At 35.0% G+C, this 22,037-nt stretch overlaps 4 protein-coding genes across 5 annotated transcripts; 1 reads left to right on the top strand and 3 right to left on the bottom strand.

Moving 5' to 3' along the window:
• Positions 1 to 598: 598 nt before the first annotated feature.
• Positions 599 to 1,396, bottom strand: LOC130945579 (uncharacterized). Its single transcript, XM_057874289.1, has one exon. The coding sequence runs from the start codon at positions 1,394 to 1,396 to the stop codon at positions 599 to 601; it is 798 nt and encodes a 265-aa protein (XP_057730272.1).
• Positions 1,397 to 3,180: 1,784 nt separating this feature from the next.
• Positions 3,181 to 7,425, bottom strand: LOC130943699 (GPN-loop GTPase QQT1). Its single transcript, XM_057871698.1, has 12 exons — positions 7,126 to 7,425; positions 6,782 to 7,013; positions 6,615 to 6,659; positions 6,445 to 6,524; positions 6,037 to 6,111; positions 5,567 to 5,670; positions 5,330 to 5,486; positions 5,140 to 5,227; positions 4,391 to 4,463; positions 4,183 to 4,313; positions 3,594 to 3,685; positions 3,181 to 3,484 (listed from the first exon to the last, which is right to left on the bottom strand). The coding sequence occupies exons 2-11, from the start codon at positions 6,871 to 6,873 to the stop codon at positions 3,628 to 3,630; spliced, it is 903 nt and encodes a 300-aa protein (XP_057727681.1). The 5' UTR covers positions 6,874 to 7,013; positions 7,126 to 7,425; the 3' UTR covers positions 3,181 to 3,484; positions 3,594 to 3,627.
• Positions 7,426 to 11,794: 4,369 nt separating this feature from the next.
• On the top strand, positions 11,795 to 12,354 carry LOC130945578 (uncharacterized protein At4g04775-like). Its single transcript, XM_057874288.1, has 2 exons — positions 11,795 to 11,959; positions 12,055 to 12,354. The coding sequence occupies exons 1-2, from the start codon at positions 11,795 to 11,797 to the stop codon at positions 12,352 to 12,354; spliced, it is 465 nt and encodes a 154-aa protein (XP_057730271.1).
• A 5,626-nt stretch (positions 12,355 to 17,980) lies between these two features.
• On the bottom strand, positions 17,981 to 21,749 carry LOC130943404 (uncharacterized). Of its 2 annotated transcripts, none has more exons than XM_057871277.1 (9): positions 21,429 to 21,522; positions 20,922 to 21,080; positions 20,728 to 20,821; positions 20,143 to 20,262; positions 19,976 to 20,024; positions 19,612 to 19,711; positions 19,433 to 19,494; positions 19,196 to 19,254; positions 17,981 to 18,770 (listed from the first exon to the last, which is right to left on the bottom strand). In XM_057871277.1, the coding sequence occupies exons 2-9, from the start codon at positions 21,071 to 21,073 to the stop codon at positions 18,666 to 18,668; spliced, it is 741 nt and encodes a 246-aa protein (XP_057727260.1). In that variant the 5' UTR covers positions 21,074 to 21,080; positions 21,429 to 21,522; the 3' UTR covers positions 17,981 to 18,665. The 2 variants fall into 2 exon arrangements, with proteins under 2 accessions (XP_057727260.1, XP_057727259.1); XM_057871276.1 differs by having other exon boundaries at positions 17,982 to 18,770; positions 20,922 to 21,077; positions 21,429 to 21,749.
• Between the last annotated feature and the right edge of the window lie 288 nt (positions 21,750 to 22,037).

Here is a 22,037-nt window from a genome sequence, read left to right as displayed (position 1 = left end):
GGAATGGAAATCTTAGACAACAAGAAATTTTGTGGGATTTGTTAGTAATTTTTAGTATTTTTTATTATTTGATCAGTATAAATATTAAATTATTTTTGACAAATAAATTTTATTAATTTATAGAAATAAAATTTAAAAAATATAAGTACAAATTATATTAATTTATATCTGTAAATTATAATAAATATATGTGTAATTTTTTTTGTATAAAATTTTATAAATATTAGTGTAAATTATTATTGATCAAATATTAAATAAAAATAATAATATTTGTTCGACATGTAACATTACTCTGTTAGACTTAGACAACTATAAACCACTTGAATCCATGTACACGCCAAACATGGCGTGGATTAATTACTGCACATATCATTAGCTCTAAATGTACAACAATTTACACTAAGAAAATGTCATCAAGAGAAGGCATAAATTCTTAATTAACCAGTCTCAACAACGAAAAACATAATTAGAACATATTTACACAATAAAAGCAAAAGCAGAGTCCAATTTCCTTCCTAGAAATAATGGAGAAAATTAATTAATAAACTTTGAATGAGAACCCAAAAAACCTCGTAACAAGACCTCCATTTCTTCATCATCACCAGCTGTTTTGGTGGCCATGTTTCGGTGAACCATTGTTCTTTGATGGAAAATTTAAATCCTCATTCATCACCACCATCTTCTTTTCACTCAATCCTCTCACATATTCCTTCTTATTTGTATTCCTTACAATTTTTTTTATTGGCTTTGAACTTGATGAAGAAGAAGAAGAAAAAGAGGTATCACTCAACACTGGAATTACATACCACAAAACACACGTGCAAAGTGTTGCCACCGATCTACCAAACACCGTCAAGAACACCAAAATCAATATCATAACAGCCGGAACATAGAAAGATGGATACTTCATCCTGTCCAAAGAGAACAACAAACTCCTGTTATCAGATTCCAACAACTTGGGTTGTTGTTGTTGTTGCTGCTTTGATTCTTTTTCCGAAGTTTTTTGCATTGGCTCCGAAAAAGATGTCATGTGTCTTACTCTTACCTTGAGCTTTTCATCTTCTTGATCATCTCTCTTGCTGTTCTTCTTCTGATTTTGGTCTTTGTTCTTCACCTTGACGATGATGGGGACGAAATCATCATTGTCGGAATACGCAAATCGAATGAAGGATATGTCGTGAGGGTTCATCTTGGAATAAACCTTCTTCCTTCTCTCATCGAGTTCAGCAAGAAGTTCAGAAAACTTGTCTAATCCACGTGTTGAGTATGGATTCTTGTCCCTGTTATTGTCCCTTCTTTTTGAGTGCTTCTTTGGGGTAGAAGTAGAACTACTTTGACATGCTCCATCTTCTTCTTCGTGATTCAAATTGAAGCCGCAAACTATAGAACTCAGCATGTGGAAATTAATTTAAAAGCTTAATTTTTTGAAAAAAAAAAAAAAAGAAAGTTTGTGTTGCTTTGTGGAACTTTAATTTTGGGAGCTAGGAAGGTATGTTAATGGAAGATTATTGCGTGAGGGAAGACTATTAAGAGTTTATATATTTGGAGGAGAGTGTGACTGGATCTAATTTCTAGACACGGCTTCAAAGTCAAAACTAAGGTAAGGTTTTGAAATTTAATCCTATGAAACTTTCACACACATATATAAAATATAAATCCAATGTGGCTCTGTTTGATCTTTGACTTCTTGGAGAGTACGTAGTTTATTCTTTTCATGACCAAGTAATAATTCGTATTTAAATATATAATAAGGAAATGATGGCGTAAAAAAAATAAAGGGATTGTGTATCATAACTTATTAAAATTAGTTAACATGTTCCTTGGAAAAGAGGGATTTGACTTTTGTTGAGTGTATATATATATATGAGGACGTATTCCAAGTTATTGCAAGCCAACATTTTTATATTTGCCATGGATCAATCATGATCATGTCTTCTAGAAGGAACGTGATACTGTTGAGACTTTTCATTAATTTTCCTTCGTTATCATCTGCTTGTTAATTAAAGATATATAATTACAATTTAATAATTATGAGATCATACTTATATTTCACCGAAATAATAGTTAGCTATAACTAATAGAAAAGAGAAAACTAATTAGTATCAATCATGGTAAGTATATATTAAAATTAGTTATTAAAATAAATTATATTAAAATATAAAATATATATTAAAAATAAATTAAATTATACATATATAATAATTAATTTTAATGTATAAATAATATTTTTAAACTAATATGATGCATTTACAATTAGCCAAACAGTTCGTCTATTCTTTATTATTATTATTATTATTATTATTATTTACACAACTTCGGTATATGCCAAGACTAGTACACTAGTTTTAGATACACAACAATTATCATTTTGTTTTTCTGTTACTTGCATTGCTTTCTGAATGACTTGGTCATATAGAGCACCCGGTGACCAACAGTTAATAGCAAACTTGCTCAACCAAAAAATATAAATAAATAAATAAATAATCGGCTGACTGCTTCAGCTATGTCAAGTTGTCAACTCATTTAATTGGTTCTTACAGGAAACTAAATTAAATTAGCCACGACATTCGTGACGTTATTGGCAAAAATAAATATATTTAAGAGTAATAATATCTGTGAAATTGTGGAAAATATTTTTTATAAAGTGAAAATTCATGTACATTATCTTTATATAAAATTGATAATAAATAACAGTTGAATAATAATTTAATTAAACATATCAAATCATCAGATAATTTAGAAGATAATTTAGAACGGTTAACTTTACGTAAAACTATATATAAGTCTTTCACTTTTTTATAATCATATTGTATCTGCGTTAATTATCATCCCTATATCAATAAGGATGATTTGTGTTTTTCAACTTCACTTTGTCATTCTCACTGCTTTTCAGTCCACTGAAATTTCTTAGGCTTGAACATTCAGAGTTTTGTTTTGAACTCCTGAAGTCCTGTTATATGTTATAAGCCTACAATTCTACAACATTCTTACTAGTAGTAATATATCAATATAAAGACTTTACTTGAATCTCCACAATATTATATAATATACCTATAATATACTATAATATACCAACCTGCTGCATATAAGTGGAATACTTCCTAAAAACTACGTTCACTGAATAAAAAAATGTAAATAAATAAAAGGCTAAAATAAACACTCTCATAACCGTTGGTAGAGTTCATTCAAAATGTAATTTGGATATCAGATATAATAAAATTAGATGTGTTGGCTGCTGGCATAAAACCTTGTTATATTTAATGATTCTATAATCTTAAGATCTGATGTCAACGAGACATAAATCAATATGATATCTCTTTTTCACAAATTGCTCCTACCTCCCACAAACATGTACAGAGTTTTTATAGCTGCTTTTGTTGGTGTTGAACAAGCCATGTAACCAAAATGCAGATGCTCTACTCTCCCTGTTTTCATAATTTTCCCAAGAGAAAATCAAACTCTACAGAAATCGGCATCGCACTATCTGCAATGATAGTCGCAAACTATTAGTAGGGCGTATCAAGTGTTTAATAAGCCACGGAATCACAAGATAAAAGAAACTTATATGCAATGAAGAAAGTAACAATACTCACCAATGCGTCATTTTCTTTCCAATGTTCCTCCATATTAATCATCATAATCAATTTCATCATCCTTCATATACTTCTCTTGCACTGCTGCAACTGTAGATTGCTAAGTCAAGGGAAACTCGGAATAAACATTTCAAGTAAAGCTTTCTCCAGTAATATAGTTAAGGGATATTATACAATGTATTTGTGACATGCCACTAAATAGAAGTACAGCACTAGCACTTAAACCTTACTAGAATTATCATTTAACGTTGAAAACTTGATCCAGATTGTAAATCGATAAATAAAAAGAAAAAAAAATTCTCCTAATGTAGCTGGTAGCAATGTCATGTTCTCATATCAGATTTATATTCACAATGCAGTTCAATTTAAATTAATATCAAATATTAATATCACAACCTTTTGTATGAACTGATGAAATATGGTTAAGTTCATTAAGGTTTTCAAAAGTTCTTTACCACACTGAAAAATGCACTGCTGGATAGTAAAGTTTCATAATGCACATGTGCAAGTGATGAAATTTTGTAGTGTAAGCCATGAGGTAAAAGGTAAATGAATCCAAAATATGCATATCACGAGAAAGCAAGGATATCTGTAATAATCCCAATCATTGGGACCAATAGCAATCTTGCTAAATTCAACTGCACTTGCTTCTATGCCAGCAAATATGTACCCGTTGCTTTTGTCTATCAGCTTCACTAAATTTCCTACACTCTCTTTGTCCTGAAAAGGAAATCTAGGTTTAGGATTGTGAACTCTGCCATGAACACATTCAAAGAACCCAGAGAAATATTATGTACCTGAATATCTAAGGTTGTAAAACTCACAAGACCGAAGTTGTCAATAACTTCACACAATTCCTTTGTGAGCTTTCTGCAAAAATATAGATTACTCGTAAAAAGAACTAGTCGGTGTATAATAAACCAGAAATTCTATGCAAGGATGGAAGGATCAGAACATTCAATTCCATATCCTAAATGTTTCATCAATCTGTTGGTCGTTGGTTTCTTATTGCGTCAGTTCTATTTCATAGGTTGTACCCTAAGAGTGCATTTACGAGTTGAAGTTTTCAAGGGGAAGGGTAGAATGGGAAGGGTCCGAAGAGTAAAAAATACTTTATGCTTTAAACTATTCTCTTCTCTCCCTTTCCATCCAAAACTCCAATTGGCAAACACCCGTTAGAGGACACTCCATTCCTATCACAGGAGAAAGAATTCATGAAATAAAAATATATATATATTTTGTCAGTGTACTTCATTATTATAGTTTACAGAAGTACACCAACAAAATAAATTCCATGGATCCAATTGAAACAGCCACTTCCACCATTTCCAAATTTTCATTAAGCCGTTATTTAGCATGGCAGATGATCATAGATTCATGGTACTATGGTAGACAAGTCAATTACACAATACAGTACAGTATGGAATTCTATGACTTAAGAAAGAAAACAGTTAAAAAGTTTTAAACAATAGTCACAAAACATCAAAATTATATTAGAATCCAAAACATGCTAGTAGGTAAAAGAATCTCCAAGAACACATCCCACCTGTATTTCGCAGAGCGAGGATCCTGATCAAGATGGTGTTGTAAATATGACAAGTCTTCTACGTCTGTATAGAAATCAAGATTAAAGGCTGCAACAGTCAAATCACAAAGTTAGTGCTGAAATTTGCCAAATATAACCAGCATCGACAAATATATATTTAAACTGTAAATTCTAAAAGTAATTTCCGCACCTAGCCTCCCATAGCTCTCAATTAAATCAATTTTTGACAAGACATTTATGTGAGGCAGTTCTAAATGTAGCATTGTTGATAAGGATAGAAGCAATGCACTGACATACTTCCCAGGGTCACTGCAAAGATGGGCATCAACCAGATGCACTGCTGTTAACTGCATAGAACGAACATAAGATTAAGTTCTCAAACTGATACACAATTAGATATCACAAGAAGCAAAGAAAAGAACTATACCCTTAGATTCAATTTCTTAATGAGTTTCATGATAACACTCTTGGCATTTGAGTGAAGAAAAAAGAGTTCCACTTGGCCAGGAAAATCAAAGAGTAGGTAGTGATCTGAAATGTTAATACTATTGTCAGCCCACTATGGATAACAGAATTTACCACATTTTCAGAAACTTATTACCAAAATGTCACTCTTTTGACATTAATTACTCAGATGCCACCCTTCCTATATTATTATAAACAATCATAATTAAAACTAAAATAGCAAATCAATTGTCACTGTCGTAAAAGGGTGGCTTTGGGTAATAGTTATAAAAAGGTGGTATTTTGATAATAAGTTTCGAAAAAGGTGGCACATGAGTTAAAGAAAAGCCATTACAAAGCAAGATAATAGCAGGTTGTAGTCTACTATGGATAATGCCAGTAATTTTTTTTTAGCATTTAGATCTATACAATATGGCATAATAGCAAACCAACCTTTTAGAAGTGGTTCCAACTTTGCTTCCAACCAGTCGATATTTTTCTCTATATAATCCATACAATATACGAGACCTGCTTGTAAAAGACGAGAAACTTCAAACTGTGCAGCCTGAGACTATGATATAAACCCTGAACCCTATGTTTCGGGTTTAGGTAGTGCAACATATCCACAGAACATTTTATTAGAACCATTAACTTGCACACTAAGCAACTAGTTAGATTTCTTGGAATCCTTGCTTCCAGAAAGAAAAAATCTAGAAAACGTTCGTCCTATGTTTACACTTCAAACAGTCCATCACACAATTCAATTATTTACACTTTGCAGTACGTAAAACAGATAGAATTCAGTTTAAGAAGAAAAAAATACACATTAAACATGAAAAGCTATGTAAGAATTAGGCGTACCCCCATTTGGACCAAGAGAATGTTCCACCATTACATCACTGAGTTTCACAAGCTCCTCAATGTTCACAGCACAATCATAGCTATATTTTTATATTAAGGGAAAACACATCAATTGGAACATACAACTAAAATGGAACATTCTGGATAACAAAAATTGTAGAGAAGGATACGGTAAAGAATCATTAGCAGGATCCAAATTGACAATAGCAACCTTCCTGCAATCACAAAGAAAATATACAAGGTAAATACAAGACCCACATTAGTAGAAAACGTAAAATTAATCCAACTAGCGAAACAATGTATTCAATCCTGTTCCCCCATAAAGAGTCAGGCTAACCTTCCAATAAGATTGAGGAACTGAGACATGCCGTTGCAGTAAGTTGTTTTGCCGGAGCCAGGAGGTCCAACAACTACTTGCCCAAAAACCATCGTTTCTTCCTTTCAAATAAAAGAAATCAAAGTTCCCAGAATGCAAAACCAACTATTCTGGACATAGTTGTCAGAACCCAATCCAAAACCAATTCAACTAATTCAGCAATTCAAAACCAATTCAACATTTCAATTCAACCCTGCCATATTTATTTCTAATCAGCTCATCAACCAATCAACAATAAAATTCACAGCAATAACACAAGAAATTTCACTGAAAAAAAAAAACTGAAAAAACAAGTAAATGCTCACGGCAGGAAAGAGAGTGGAGCAGTGGAGGAGACGCGAGCGGAGGTGAGCGTGCGGTGGCGGCGTGGCGGTGAACCGAGGTGACAGAGACAGAGCTGGGGTGGCTGCCGTTTTGGAAGGTGGGTTCAGCCGTTCGGTTCTTCAGGAAGCCAGGAAGGATGAAGTCACGAAGGAGAATTGGGGAGAGTAGCAAGGTAAAGCTGAAGCTTGAAGGAGACAAGGATGGGGATGGGGGAGAGTCTCAGTCTCTCTGAACTCTGAAGGGAAGGAGAATGAGGGAGTAAGTGCTAGGGTTTCGTTTGAGGATGGGGTATTTTTTTTTTTAAGAGTAAAGTGATAATTAAATTTTTAAAGATGTTGACTTTGGACTAATTAGTTTTTGAAGAAAAAAAAAGTACTAATTAGATTAGAACAAATGGTATATATATATATATATATATATATATATATATATAGTGTAAAATGAAATCGAATTGTTCATGTATTTTGTTAGTTACAGTGGTGTATGTTTCGTGTGTATCACATGAGCAGAAAAATTATATTGTTTTGGAGAGTGAAATATTAATTATTTTCTGAATTTTCATATATCCTTTATCAATTGCTTTCTATTTATCACAAATTCTATTAAAATAAGTGAAATTTTGTTTCAAAAATTGTTATGTACATGTCTATCTTTTATAAATAGACATATTAGAGTAATTATCAGTACATATAAGTACCACCGTTAAATTTTAATTGATGAACACTATTTATTATCCTGGAGGACCAAATTGGTACTTTTTTATCTTTAGAGACTAATTAGTCCGAAGTTAAAATCTTCAAAGACCGAATTGTTACTTTACTCTTTTTTAATTTGAACCGATCCGAGTTCTCCGATTTTCCACCAAACCGGCTAGTTCAAACGATTTTCTTTCTTATCCAGTTGCATGCATCACCCAGACTGATTACATAATTAATTTACCGGTTCGGTCTGATTTTGACAACTATAATTTTGAAACAAATAAAAACAAGGTACCATTAATAATCAACAAAATTAATAAAATTATTTCAAAAAAATTAACTCAAAAGTCAGAATCATAAAAATTAACTCACTGAAAAGTGAAGAAGCAGTGGAGGTCTAGAGGAGTGCTTACTGGAGAAGGAAAGCCGGCCGACCAACAGAAGCGTTCACGAGGAAGTGACGGCCGAGCAGTGGAACAGAGGTGACCACGAGGAGAGACGTTTGCAGTGAGAGTGACATAGAATGAGCTCGAAGAGAGAGAGCTTGAAGAGAGAGATGCAACGGCAAGGAGAAGAGTTCCAGCCCGAGCAGGTCTTCGCAATGTCGAGAAGAGAGCCGAATTGTAGAGACCATTTTTGGCGACGAAGGCACACTTCTGTCCCAATTCTGACAGCAACGACACCCTCTGGCCGAGGAGAGCAGTTCGGTGATGGAGAAGGTGGCTGCTAGGGCTGCTGGTGGTAAGTGAAGGGGTCTACTGAATCATGAATGAGGGACTGAGGGTGAGTGGGTTCAGCCGTTTAAGGTGAGAAAAAAAAAGTAGTAAATTTAAAGAGATAATATTTAATTTGGTCCCCAATTTGTATTTGAGCCTCAATTCAGTCCTAAAGTTTCAATTGTCTCTATTTAATCTTCAAATTTGCTAATGTGACTCATATTAGTTCTTGAGATAATTTTTGGCGTACAGGCGTTAACAAAACACTGACATCCGGATATCACGTTGAACTCTATAAATTACATCATTTTTATTTTGGCACTTAAATAGCCTAAAAATATCATAAGTGATGTTTTATTGAAACTTTTCTTCCTAAAATAAGTGATCAGGCATCGCTTTTAAGCTATTTAAGCGCTAAAACCACAACGACGTCATTTTATAAGTTCCAACGTGGTATATGCCTATTCATGTTAGCGCTCCATTAACATTTGTGTGCTAAAAATTATCCAAAGACTAATGTAGGTCACGTTTATAAAGTTTTGAGACTAAATAGAGGCAATTGAAACTTTAGAAACTAAATTGAAGCTCATTTGCAATTTCAGAGACCAAATTAAGTATTAACTCAAATTTAAATGACGTAGTTCATAGAATAGACTTTTGATCCGTTGTACCTTAAAAATCGGACCAATTTACACATTTCATCAATTAACTGTCAATTCAACTAGTTCTCTTATTAATTTTTTGTTAGACTTATTACAATCAAATTGGCCAAAGGAGCTAATGTTATAAATTTCATAGAAATGTGAGGTTACCAAGCATTTTTTGAACAAAGTGTTTAACTAAATTTCTATTAGACCTTAACAGCCAGACCGATTTACACAATTCACTAATTAATTGTCAATTTAACCAGTTCTCTTATTAGTTTTTTGTCAAACAATTTTTTATCACAACCAAATTGGCTGAAGTACTTAATGTTATAAATTTTACAAAATGCTAGGCGTTCAAGCACTTTTTTTAACCAAATTTTTAACCAAGCCTTCATGCGCTCTTCTCTTTCAGACATAGGTCTTTTTCTTCTTCTTCTTTCATTATTGTTGTCGTCATCATCTTATTCTTTTATGCATTTCTTTATTCAATGTCATTGTCATCATCGCTGCTGCCACCGCCGTCATCGTCGTCACTGCCACCACTGCTTGATGTTGTTGTTGTTTAATTTCTTCTTCTCTTTTTTTCCTCCTCAGCTTATTTTATCATCATCATCATCATCCTCGTCGTCTTCTTCTTCTCTCAACCAATGAAATATGCATAGCACATAATTTTGGTATACAACACAAAATTTTGGGGTATAGTACAGAAATTTTAATGTGCCGCACATAAATTTTTGGAAGACTACATATCCAGAATATTGACTCACCCAACTAACAAAATACATTCGCAACAAAAGGTTGTATGTTATGTAAAAAAAATTTGTATGCTATATGTAAAAATTTGTATACTGTACTAATGAAATATGCACAATACATAAATTTTTATGTATAACACAAAAATCTTAGTGCATAGCATATAAATTTTGATGTACAATATTAAAATTTTTGGAGGACCACATACCCAAAATAATGGCTCATCCAACTAACAAAATACATTTGCAACAAAAATTTGTGTACTATGTGCAAAATTTTGTATGCTATGTGCAAAAATTTATGTACTATATCAATAAGTTTGTTATATGTAAAATTTTGCGCTATGCTTTGAAATTTGTATTATATCAATAAGTTTATGTGCTTTTCAACAAAAAATTGTGTTGAAGAAAGCGCGAAAAATGAGCGCTTTTTTTCGCTGGACTTTGCACCGACTTTGCATCAATCTAAATTTTAATGATTTCATAAATTTTAGTCTAACTATTTTTTATTTTAGATGAATGTTATATATATATATATATATATATATATATATATATATATATATATATATATATATATTACATAGTTTACTTTAGTATTAAAATTTGGATAAATTATACTTTTATTTCTACTATTTGTAATTTATTTTAAAATATTCCTAACATCTAATTTCATTTAATTTTCATTTAATTTTGTTTCCAACGTTTTTGATTCATTCAATTTTATCTCTAACATTTAAAATTTGTACCAAAACTATCTTTGTAAGTTTTAATTTTATTCCTAATATTTTACATGGAATTAACGTCTAAAAATATTTTTGACACAAACTGAAGATGTTATGGACAAAATTGAATGCAACTAAATATTAAGAATATTCTAAAAAATATCGCAAATGTTAAGAATAAAAAGTATATTTTACACTAAAAATGATCGATAAGTGAAAGACAATTTAATATTTTTTATCTCATAAAGAGAAAATTAGTGCAAATTTATTTCTTTTTATTTTTATACTCAAATTTATGTACCAAGATGAATAGCAATTTTTTTGTACTAATCCCTCAAGCATGGCAAAAGCACACAAAGTAGACAATCCTCTGAAACAAATTCTAATCTCATCCTCCAAGAAAAATCAAATCCAGAAAAGATAGCTAAAGGAAAGGACACACACTCTATGATTGGATGGCTTGATTTAAGTGGGCATCTTATATGCTTCCCAAACAACCACATCTGAGTTCAAATTTCACTGATGGAAAAAAGAACCTATGTATTGTAATGTGTGTGAATGTGTTGTGTAATATTGTAAAAGACCCCAAAATAAAATAAAAAAAGAGTAATACCCCAAATAGGTCCCCAAAGAAATGGTCGTACGACAGATTCGTCCCCCAGGAAAATTAACTAAGTCCCCAGTCCCCAAAATTATTAAATATGTGCCATATATGTCCCTGCTACAGGTTTAGCCGGTTAAATGAACACTCTCTCTCCTACGTGGAGGTGTTGAGTGTGACGTGTCAGGTTAAAGGCTTTCAGGACACGTTGGTCCCTGTACACGTAGCCAAAACGACGTCGTTTAAGGCCTTATCAAAATGACGTCGTTTTTAATTGGACAGATTAGTCCCCAAGCTTTATGACATGAATGTGTTAAAACGCAGCGTTTGAAGAGGGACAAGACATCGCTGTTTTAAAGGGGATGATCATGAAATTAGGTCTTCACTTTTTACCCCCTGTGCCTCCAACCCATGTATGTTAGTATGTGAGAGAGAGTTTTTGGCTTCGAAGAAGATGATGTCGAGTGGAAGCAGCATGTCAATTGCAAGTCGGAGACGCAGTCGGAGAACTATGGATGATGTCTTCAGTGTTGATAGCGGTTTGACTGGCGTCCGAAGGGGGCGACTTAGAAGAGGAGAACATCCTAAGTGTAAGTGCAAGACATATGCCATAATATCCAGGTCTCGCACAGCAGAAAATCCGAATAGGCTGTTCTTTGGCTGTTCTCACTTCAAGGTACTTTAGAGTGGTAGATTTTTGTGGTGCTGTAGTTTTGATAATTGGGGACTAAGAATAATGTGATGATTTATGTTCTGTTATTCTGATTGCAGGAAAAGCAAGGAAATTGTGATTTTTTTGTATGGTTTGATGAGATCTTTGGGTATTTGGTGGATGATGTAGTTGATAGGCGTAGATTGGCCTCTGTGGAGACATGCGTGGGTGAAGAATTTGGTGCAGGTTTGGATTATTGCTTGGAGGAGAGAGTGAAACAATTGGAGGAGATGTTAATAAAAAGAAATGAAGATAGTTTGAAAGTCAAGAAGGACAGTGTTCTAAGCTTGTTTAGTAGTGTAATAATAGGTGCACTTGTAGTTGTGATTATGTTTTGTATTTATGTGGTGGTTATTTAAGCAATTGGCATTGTATCTTTGTTGGAAAAATATTGTATTTGAATGGCTCATTTTAGTTAAATGAATATTAGAAGTTGATAATGATGCTAACTTGAAGCTAGTCTATATCGAATTCAAAGTATGCAAAGTAATTTGGCAAAGTGGATTAAACCAAAAATAGTATATAATCCAGGGAGGAATATTCAAATAACATAGAGGATGTACATAAAGTTGTTTCAAAATGTTAGCAAAATAAAGAAGGTCTATTTCCTTCTACACACACTGATGTAAAGTGGTGCTCAAAAGTATTATAAGTGCAGGTCTATTTTCTTCAAAATAACAAGAGTAAACACTAGCAGGTCCATTTCACAATAAGTTTCTTCCAAAGCATCATTTCTTCTTAGAGTGGTTCAGTCTGGGCGTTGGAATAAATTTGAACATTCTGGAGGTTGTGCCACTACTTGCAGCTGCCATTGTCTCAACACTCACACTTTCTTGCCTCTTGGGCCTAATTATTGTCTGCTTTGGACGTCTACTAGGCTGCTGAGGCTGAATTTCTCTTCCTTGATTGAATTGTAAACAATTATGAGTATTCTAAAATAAGATATTAGTCAGTAATGTTTAGGAATTAATAGTGAAACATATTATGAAGCATACTTACAGTTGCAGCATTCACATTCATTCCTATGTCTAGTACAGTATGACTTGTTGGTGCCTCAGGCTGGGTAACCTCATAAGTAAGCAAATTTATTAGGACAATTAAACCCTTGACGATGTATTTTATAAGTTAAATAGGTCCTTTAGAAATGCTACTATAAGTCAAACAGGTCCCTAATTACTAATTTATATGTCAAGTTGGTAACACAACAACTAATTCATGTCAAAAACCTGAATCCTAAGCATGTTATCACACATATCAAGCTGCACAATGTAATTCATTTAGCAGAAGAATGTAAGTATCATTCATGTATACCTCAGTTACTGGTGCCGATTGAGAAACCTGAACCTCTTCTTGTGTTGCAGTTGACTTTTCCTTGGATTTGCCTTTGACCTTTCCTTTAGGATTAGTTCCATCCTTAGGAGCTCCCTTGCAGGTCTTAGCATTGTGGCCAGTCTTTCCACATTTTTCGCATGTGACTCGGAAGGTCTTTTTTGCCTTATTACCCTCTGCTCCGTCTTCTACTGGATCTCGTCTCCTTCTCTTTACTGGACGCCCTATTGGCCTCTTAATCTTGGGAGGGATTGAGATTATTTCTCCAGACTTCTCCCAATACTCTTCACTGTTGACGGGGCTAATGGAATGACCATATGTTGCTCTGAAGGCATCCATCTTCAGCCACTTGTGCACATATGTGTCTGGTCTGTCTCCCCTCTTAGCAATAGCAGCCATGGCATGCACACATGAAATTCCTATAAGTGAATGTAAACAACAATTAGATATACAGTTTGTAAGAAAAATAACTAAAAATGCATAAGTTGGAGTGTTATACCTGTAAGTTGCCACATGTTACATGTACATGTGTTATTACCTAAGTGCACCCCCAGCTTCTTAATGTGCATTTGCACCTCAAAAACCTGTCTAGCATCGTCGCCAGTCCATTGAGCAGTCCAGTGCTTGGTGTCCTTCATAATGGCTTCCATCCTTTTTTGTTGTACAGGAGCAACTACACCAGTGTACATGCTTAGGGCCTTTTTGTGTTGTGCCATCCTTCGCATAATGTAACATCTAAGCTCCTCTAGCATTGTGAGTATAGGTTTTTCCCTATAGTGTACTATTTTAGCATTCCACACCTCTGTCATGTTATTGGTGATATTGTCCAGTTTAGGATAGTGGCTGAATTTTGACTTAGTCCAGCATCCTGGATCCAATTTTGCGAGGTAAGCCCACGCGTCCTCATTCATTCTCTTCAGCCTTTGCATATTATCATTAAACTCTGCAACGGTTGAACTTTTGGCACAAGCCCAGACCACATTCTTAAGCTATGTATCCTTGTATTTGTTTGTGAAATTCTTCCAGATGTGCCTAACGCAGTTTCTGTGATGGACGTTAGGCATAACCTCCTTCAGTGCTGGCAGAAGACCCTGCATTACAGTTCCAATAGACCAGAAAATAATAGGCATTAAAATGCTTATTATGATAACAAAAAACATAGTTAATAGTCATTAAACCATGAAGAATACAATGCATTTACTTAGTTAACATAACAAACACTAATACATATTTAGGGATACCTTCTGTTGATCGCTGATGAAGTTCCAACCATCGGCAGTGCATTGCCCAAGATCATCTTGTAACAACTGTAGAAACCATTTCCAACTTGCCTTCGTCTCACTGTCAACTACTGCATACGCAATAACATAAAAATGATTGTTTGCATCTTGTCCTACAGCTGACAATAATTGTCCCCCATAAAAACCCTTCAGGAAGCATCCATCTAAACCTATCAAGGGACGACATCCAGCCTTGAACCCCCTTTTACAGGCGTTTAAGCAAATATACAATTTATCAAATAATGGAGGAGATTGAGGTATAGGCTCCACTGCCAACAGTGCAGATGAACCTTCATTGCTCTTGTGTAAACCAGAATTACACCAGAATTCACTAAGATCACTAACAATATTCTAATGTATCTTCATATCACAGCAAGTTATTTTTATCAAACAAGAATTAACATAAAATGTAAAAAAATACTATTCTTTATCAATTCACTAACAATATTCTAATGTTTGTCTTTGAAATAAAATAACCTCATACCGATGTATCTCGTTCAGATAGTCACGCAGCTTGCCATATTGCGCCTTCTCGTTACCAACATACTTTTCCCTGGCCATCCGAAGTCCTCTGTACAGCATTTTATCACTGAGTATCACATTGTAATCAACCTTCATATGATCCCATGTCTCTGCATGTGTTAACCATGGCTGACTCAACAATCTCTTTTCTAGCTTCCTTGCTACCCAATGTTGATCTGCCATATTGCTGTCAAACTCTCTTCCACAGGTGTGAGTTGGATTGTAGGTCTTTATTTGGTATCCACCTGATCGTGAGTTCTTTGCACAGTATATAAGCCAGGGACAGTCATGCTTCTCTGTTTCACCATTTTTCTCACCTTCATTTCCACATTTTGCATTTTCTGCTGCATTAGCTTGTGCTTCTACCTCATTGGTAGTATGTCCCTCATTGTTTTTCTCACCTTCAGGATGAGCCTCATTTGTTTCCATCACCCCTTTAACTTTCTCGCTTTCATTAGCTTCTTTAGCAGCCTATAACTTTGCCTTTTCTTTAGCTGCTTTTCTTGCCTTTGCCTTGGCTTTTTGCACTTCTTTTCCAAGCATGAAGCCTCCATGTATACAAGCAGCTCTAACCCTTCTCTTATCATTCTTCATGTAAAATATCCTTCTACCCTCTGATATGGTAAAGTCCTTCAGAGCTTGCTTAAATTGTTCAAGTGACTCAAACTCCATGTTCAGCTGAAATTGGACCTCCCCAAATTCTGCATTCAGATTAAATTGAGGCCAATCAAACCCATCTCCTCCATCATCACTTGAGTCATTCGGGGTCAAAAATTGTTCAGACTCATACTCAAATTCAATGTCTGACACAGGTAACAACTCCACACCAAGTTCTTCATCAAATGTAGCAGATTTTTTGGACTTTGATGGTCCCTCATTGGCACTAGCAGCTGTAGTTTTGTTTTTGTTGCCACTAGAAGGTCCATTAACTACTTTGTCTTTTTCAGCAGGCCCATAATCACTCTTATTGGGCCTGCCAGGCCCACCATGACTCTTTCTCTAAACAGATGCTCCAGCTACCTCTTCTCTTCCAATGGCTGCCCTTTTTGGCTTGCCATTGCTCTTGCCAACTGGCCCATTAACCGACTTACTAACTCTGGATATCTTTTTCCCATTATTCTTTCCTTTCTTCCCAGCTCCAACTAACTCTTCCTCTGAACTTGAATCCGAAAAATCATATCCTGAAGGTGGGGGCTTGTATAATACATCTTCTGTTGACTCATACCCATCATCAATTCATCACTATCTGAACTCTCAACATCTGCATCATTGTCAACACCATCATCCTCAGCACTAGCCTCTTGCACTTCCACTTCCTCAACACTAACTCATCATCAATGAACTCTATATCTTCCATAATTGGATGGTCAAAGTAGATGTAGAATTCATCAGTGTCCTCATTTAGCATTTTATTCTTTTGAAGATCTCTGATCTTTTTGTCTCCATGAACTGGATGAAGACCAGACTCCAGGTCAGTAGCAGTCGGATCATACCAAAACATTGCCTTATAGTCGTGGTAACCCAAGTCCAGAAAAAGTTTCTTCAGGTCAAAGAAACATATCAGATCAATGTCCATTGGGGGAAACTTCTTGACTTCTCCATTGACATACACAAGTACTCCCTTGTTGTCTCTCACAAAGCTTCTACCGTGGTGAAATACGGGTATCATGTCTTCACTCATCTAAACTAACAAAATAAAAATTTATCACAACTTAAACAAGCAACTAAGCCATTACAAGAACATTAAAACAGAATTCAATTTTTTAACAACCACATCAGTAATGTTACTATGAAACGTCACAGACTAAATCAATTCAGAACTCTGACTTAACCAACACTAGCAAAACAATATCTTTAATCTACCCTACACATGACATGCATGTTCATCATACATGAATATTCGCCTCTGAATTAATTCAGAAAAGAAATTAGAAGACTTACCTCCAACAATGGCGATATGCACGACAGTCCACCGCCACCACACAGTTGCTGTCAGCCTCGTCAAACGACTGTTACAGACTACAGTCAATGTTAACGGAGTTGAGGAAGATGAAAGGTTCCCTTGTAAAATTTGGGTAAGGGTTTGGGGTTTCAGGTAATTTAACAGAGGCAAGGGAGAAGGACTTGCGTTTTTATCCTAGGTCCCTCTTCAAACGCTGCATTTTAACACATTCATGTCATAAAGCTTGGGGACTAATCTGTCCAATTATAAACGACGTCGTTTTGATAAGGCCTTAAACGACGTCGTTTTGGCTACGTGTACAGGGACTAACGTGTCCTGAAAGCCTTTAACCTAACACGTCACACTCAACACCTCCACGTAGGAGAGAGAGTGTTCATTTAACCGGCTAAACCTGGAGCAGGGACATATATGGCACATATTTAATAATTTTGGGGACTGGGGACTTAGTTAATTTTCCTGGGGGACAAATCTGTCGTACGACCAATTCCTTGAAAACCTATTTGGGGTATTACTCTAAAAAAAAAAAATGGAGACACTCTTATCCAACTGTGCTTATTTTGGAGAAAAAACCACACAACCAAGGGACTCACGATGGCATGCTTATTTTGGAGAAAAAACAACACAACCAAGGGACTCACGATAGCAGGAGTCTATATAGCCTATGTTTATGTTATGTACTGATGTGAGAAAGAGCTAATCAGCACAATACCGTCCATAAGCACAATAGAAAAGTGATTTGAATAAAAACATCAAATTCACACTATTCATTTGCTTGAAAAGTTTTTCCCTTTGTGAAGGAAAAAATAAAAATAACAAACAAAATAATGAATCCTAAGAGAAAACCATACCCCAAAACAGTTCAAAATAGTAAAGGGTATCCAATGATGTTTCATCAAGCTTAATACAATCCCTAATGCACAAGAGCGAGAGGATATGATAGAAGTAGGGTGTTGAGAATCGATTTGTGCACAAGTTTTGAGCTCATAGAGCTTGGAATAAACGTCTACAAGCCTTGGATATGTGCAGCAGCAAATAGAATGACTCAAAATTAAGAGGGAAGGGGCAATACATATACCGTATCCCTACTCAGTTTTTAGGTTGTTTAGTGGAAGAGGCACTGTTCACTGCAATGAGAGTGTATTTCAAACGGCTGTAACATATACACTCATAGCACAGCCAAGCGAGATACTTGAATAGGAACAATAATAACTCCCAAATTTTTCATGCCAATCCAAAAATAGGAACAATAATAATTTCCACAAATAAAGTTAGTGCATCAAGCCAGCAAGTTATGGATAAAGACAGTAGTAGTATGACTTAAAACACAGTACAAAGTTGAACGTCTCATGGGAAAAAATCATGTTCTTATGATTATGGACATTCAGAAAAAAAAATGCAACTAATGTGTAATTTAAACTCTGGTTATCAGTGCTTTCTAATAATAATGAAAGGTGTTGGCTTTGAAAATACACTAATAGCTTCAACACGATCAGCAACATCTTTCGCTGTGGTTATACGTTTGGTTCGTATCCTCCTGTTAATGCAAGCAATTAAACTCCCTATTGCATAACATTGATCAATTGACAAATTTCCTTAACACAGCTTCAGCGCGTTGCTCGAAATTTGGTAAGGCCCAATCATGTTGTGTTATGTCAAGATTGTCTTTCTCAGCACTCAAGCCCTGCAAACAAAATTTTTAGGGGGAAAAAGACTTAGATTGCATATTCATTCGACTCCCAATTACACCTTACTATATTCAATTTATTTTCCCATTTTCATCATTGAAGCACAACCATAACAATACAGATTACCCAAGTCCTTGGGCATAGACCACGTTTTTTTCCCTTCTCTTAACACATGGTTCAAATTACACAACGATGACACCACACACACACAATTCCACCCCCTCCCCTAGGAAGAAAACACTAAATGTATATGACAGATTTTATCATTTTTTGTTAGAAATATCCAAAAGAAGGGGAGGGAAAATTCAATTAGAAATGCCATAAACATAAAAAAGTGAAAAAAAAAATTCATATTTGACAAGAGAGTAAAGATTGATATTCTCATTTATGGAAACCTATAAAGTCACTCATATGTGTGTACCTTCGAAGGGTCCATTCCAAATCCACCCATTTGCATCATACGTTGTGTATCATCCACAGCTGTAGCGAAAATAACAACACATCAGCATTCTAGTAAGTGATCATTCTTATCTAAGATTTGGAAAACTAATGAAAAACATGCAGAATATATTATTTAAAAAAAAATCAAATTCATGAAATAGAGGATATAACTAAAAGCACATATATAAAAGTACCCGGTTTTCAAAACATAACTAACCATTTTCCTCCCCCAAGATGAGACTAAACAATCCTCGTAATCCAAACAAATTGAGGAAGTACCTAAAATGTGATCACAGCAGTTAAACTTGAGTGAAACAAGTAGATGGATACCAGTGGAGAAAAAAAAAAGGAAGGGGGGGAGGGGGGATTCACAAGTTCCATTAAAATGAAAATTACCAGGAGCGGCTGCTAACATAGCTAACATCTACTGTGCTTAGGTCTATTCCATTCTGTAACATCGACCTAAATCTCTGTGTCAACGGAAAGGGTATCTTGGCTGCAAGAGAGTTAAACATTTAACAAAACAAAATTAGTGATTCTATGGCACTAACATAAGGAATGAAATGTATGTGCTATGTAAAATGCCAGTTGCATAGTTATTAACAATGATGAAAAAATTCAAATTACACCTTAAGACAATTTATATGAACAGAAACACTGGAGAAACATATAGAAGCACAGACAGAAAAAAGATTCCAATCAATGAAGAATTGCCGAGTGGGGGTGAAATTAGGAAGGAGAGCAAAGTGTAAAAAGTTACCTGCTACAAAACCAGAAAAGAAAAAGTTCACCCAAGCAAAGGTAAGAGTCTGTAGAACAAGAGGAAACAACAAAGTTATTACAACATCTTATAAATAACATTTGTAACATGTAAGGAGTGCAATCCAATATCCTATAAAAAATGCTATGTAAGTTTAATTTTTACACCTGAGGAATGATCATAGAAAGGTTTTTCTTCATCATATCCATGGCCATGTTTGGATCGGAGAACATCTGAGCTTGCGGATTCTGCGCTTGTCCCTTTGGAACAAACAACAGCCCATTTTCCTTCAATAAATATAAAAGTAACAAGTAGTTTAGGGTTATTAACTTGTAAAGAATTTTAGTTCTGGACTAATGTTGTAAAGATGTCAAATGAAAATTCAGATTTGTTCCTCAAGTATCCAGCAACGGATCAGAGGAACAAAGTTCAAGCAAAAGCAAATAAGATCGTGCCGTAAAGTCGCACAACATAAGTGGTTATATTCTTGACTTAACTCTTAAATTTTTTTTTATATTACTATTTTGATCAAGTCAATGGATTCTGAAAATTTCCATTAAATCAAATGATTTTACAATTCAAATCATGTTACAATTTCATGTTTTACGTTTTCAATGTTATCCTTCGATTTTATGTAAAATCGAGATTTTAACTGCTTGCCCCCACAACAACAGACAGTAAATGCAACCTAAATTTCTCTCAATCAAGATATTATTACACATCTAAACCATATGGAATTTGAGTAAACAAACCTCGTTACAAAAGTAAATCTTGCGAGCACGGAAAGCTTTAGCTGGAATAAAATTCGCTCCGGCACGCAGGTTCCGAGCTCTAAGCATCACTTGCCTGAATAAATATCACCAGAAAATCACTCAGATGTTACACTAACGATAATTAAAAAAGCAAAACAGCTACATAATAGTGTTGAATGGGGAGAGGGAATTACCCTTCTTTGACAATTTTGACATCAGGGGTTTGGGAAGAACGCATAAGCTTAGAGACAAAATACCGTAGCACACCAATTAGAACCATAACCACAGAGAGAGGGATCAGCACCCAGTCTCTGATTGCAGTATCTAGAACCAGATCTTCCGCCATTATTCTGCTAATTAATCACAACCAAATATTCAATCAATCACCAAAACAATTAAACAAGCTTCCGATTATATGCATGGGATTTGCAAATATGATATCAGATAGAAAAATGGTTAATTTCCCTAATAATTGCCAAAATGCGTTCTAAATTTCTAATTCACCACATCCATAACTAAAATTTTACTATATATATAGACGACACTAACAAATTGACATCTACAATTATCATCAGATGGTTGTGGATTTTAAAATTTAATCCAACACAGGTCCCAGCAATAACAGTAGAACACAGAAGACAGAAGGGGCGGAGTAGAGGAGGGATGGAGGACGGAGCTGGAGGTTGGATGGAAGGGCTTACCAGCTGAGGGCAGTCTCAGATCCAAGCAGAGGAGACGTACAGAGGACGGATGGAGGGGAGTCTGGCGGCGGCGACGTCGATGGAGCTGGAGGCGGGATAGGAGGTTATCGCTGCGTCGTCGATGTAGGGAAGTCGTCGGCGGCAGCGTCGATGGAGCTTGCGTCTGGAGCAGAAACTGACGTCGTCTTTGGAGAAGGCTCGGAGCGGACGCCTGGCCGGCGGGATTCGTGGCTGAGGAAGTGAGGATGAGAGCCAGAGGACACGAGAGGGAGCCGTTTGGTGTGGTGTGGTGTGGTGTAAGTGTACTAGTGTTTGTTCTTTATTGTGGGAGTGTTTCATTTATTTAATATTTTTAAAACAGATTTTGTAATTTGTAATCATTATTAATAATTTTAATAATATAAAATTATATCTAATAATAAATAATTATTTTTTTTTATTAATTAATGCAAATTTTAATAAAAATAATGGACTTTTAGACTTTTTTATTTTTGCTTTGGAGTAAAAGCAAGGTTTTAAAGAGATTAGGGTGGCAAAACGGACAACCCACCCAACCCCCATAAAACGGCCCGTTTCGCTAACTAGGTCCGCCCGCATTATGAGAGATTC

The sequence above is a fragment of the Arachis stenosperma genome, chromosome 8 (assembly GCF_014773155.1).
Source record: "Arachis stenosperma cultivar V10309 chromosome 8, arast.V10309.gnm1.PFL2, whole genome shotgun sequence".
In the NCBI taxonomy this organism is placed as follows: domain Eukaryota; kingdom Viridiplantae; phylum Streptophyta; class Magnoliopsida; order Fabales; family Fabaceae; genus Arachis; species Arachis stenosperma.
The sequence above is the reverse complement of the archived record's forward strand: the minus strand, read 5'-3'. Positions and strand labels throughout refer to the sequence as shown.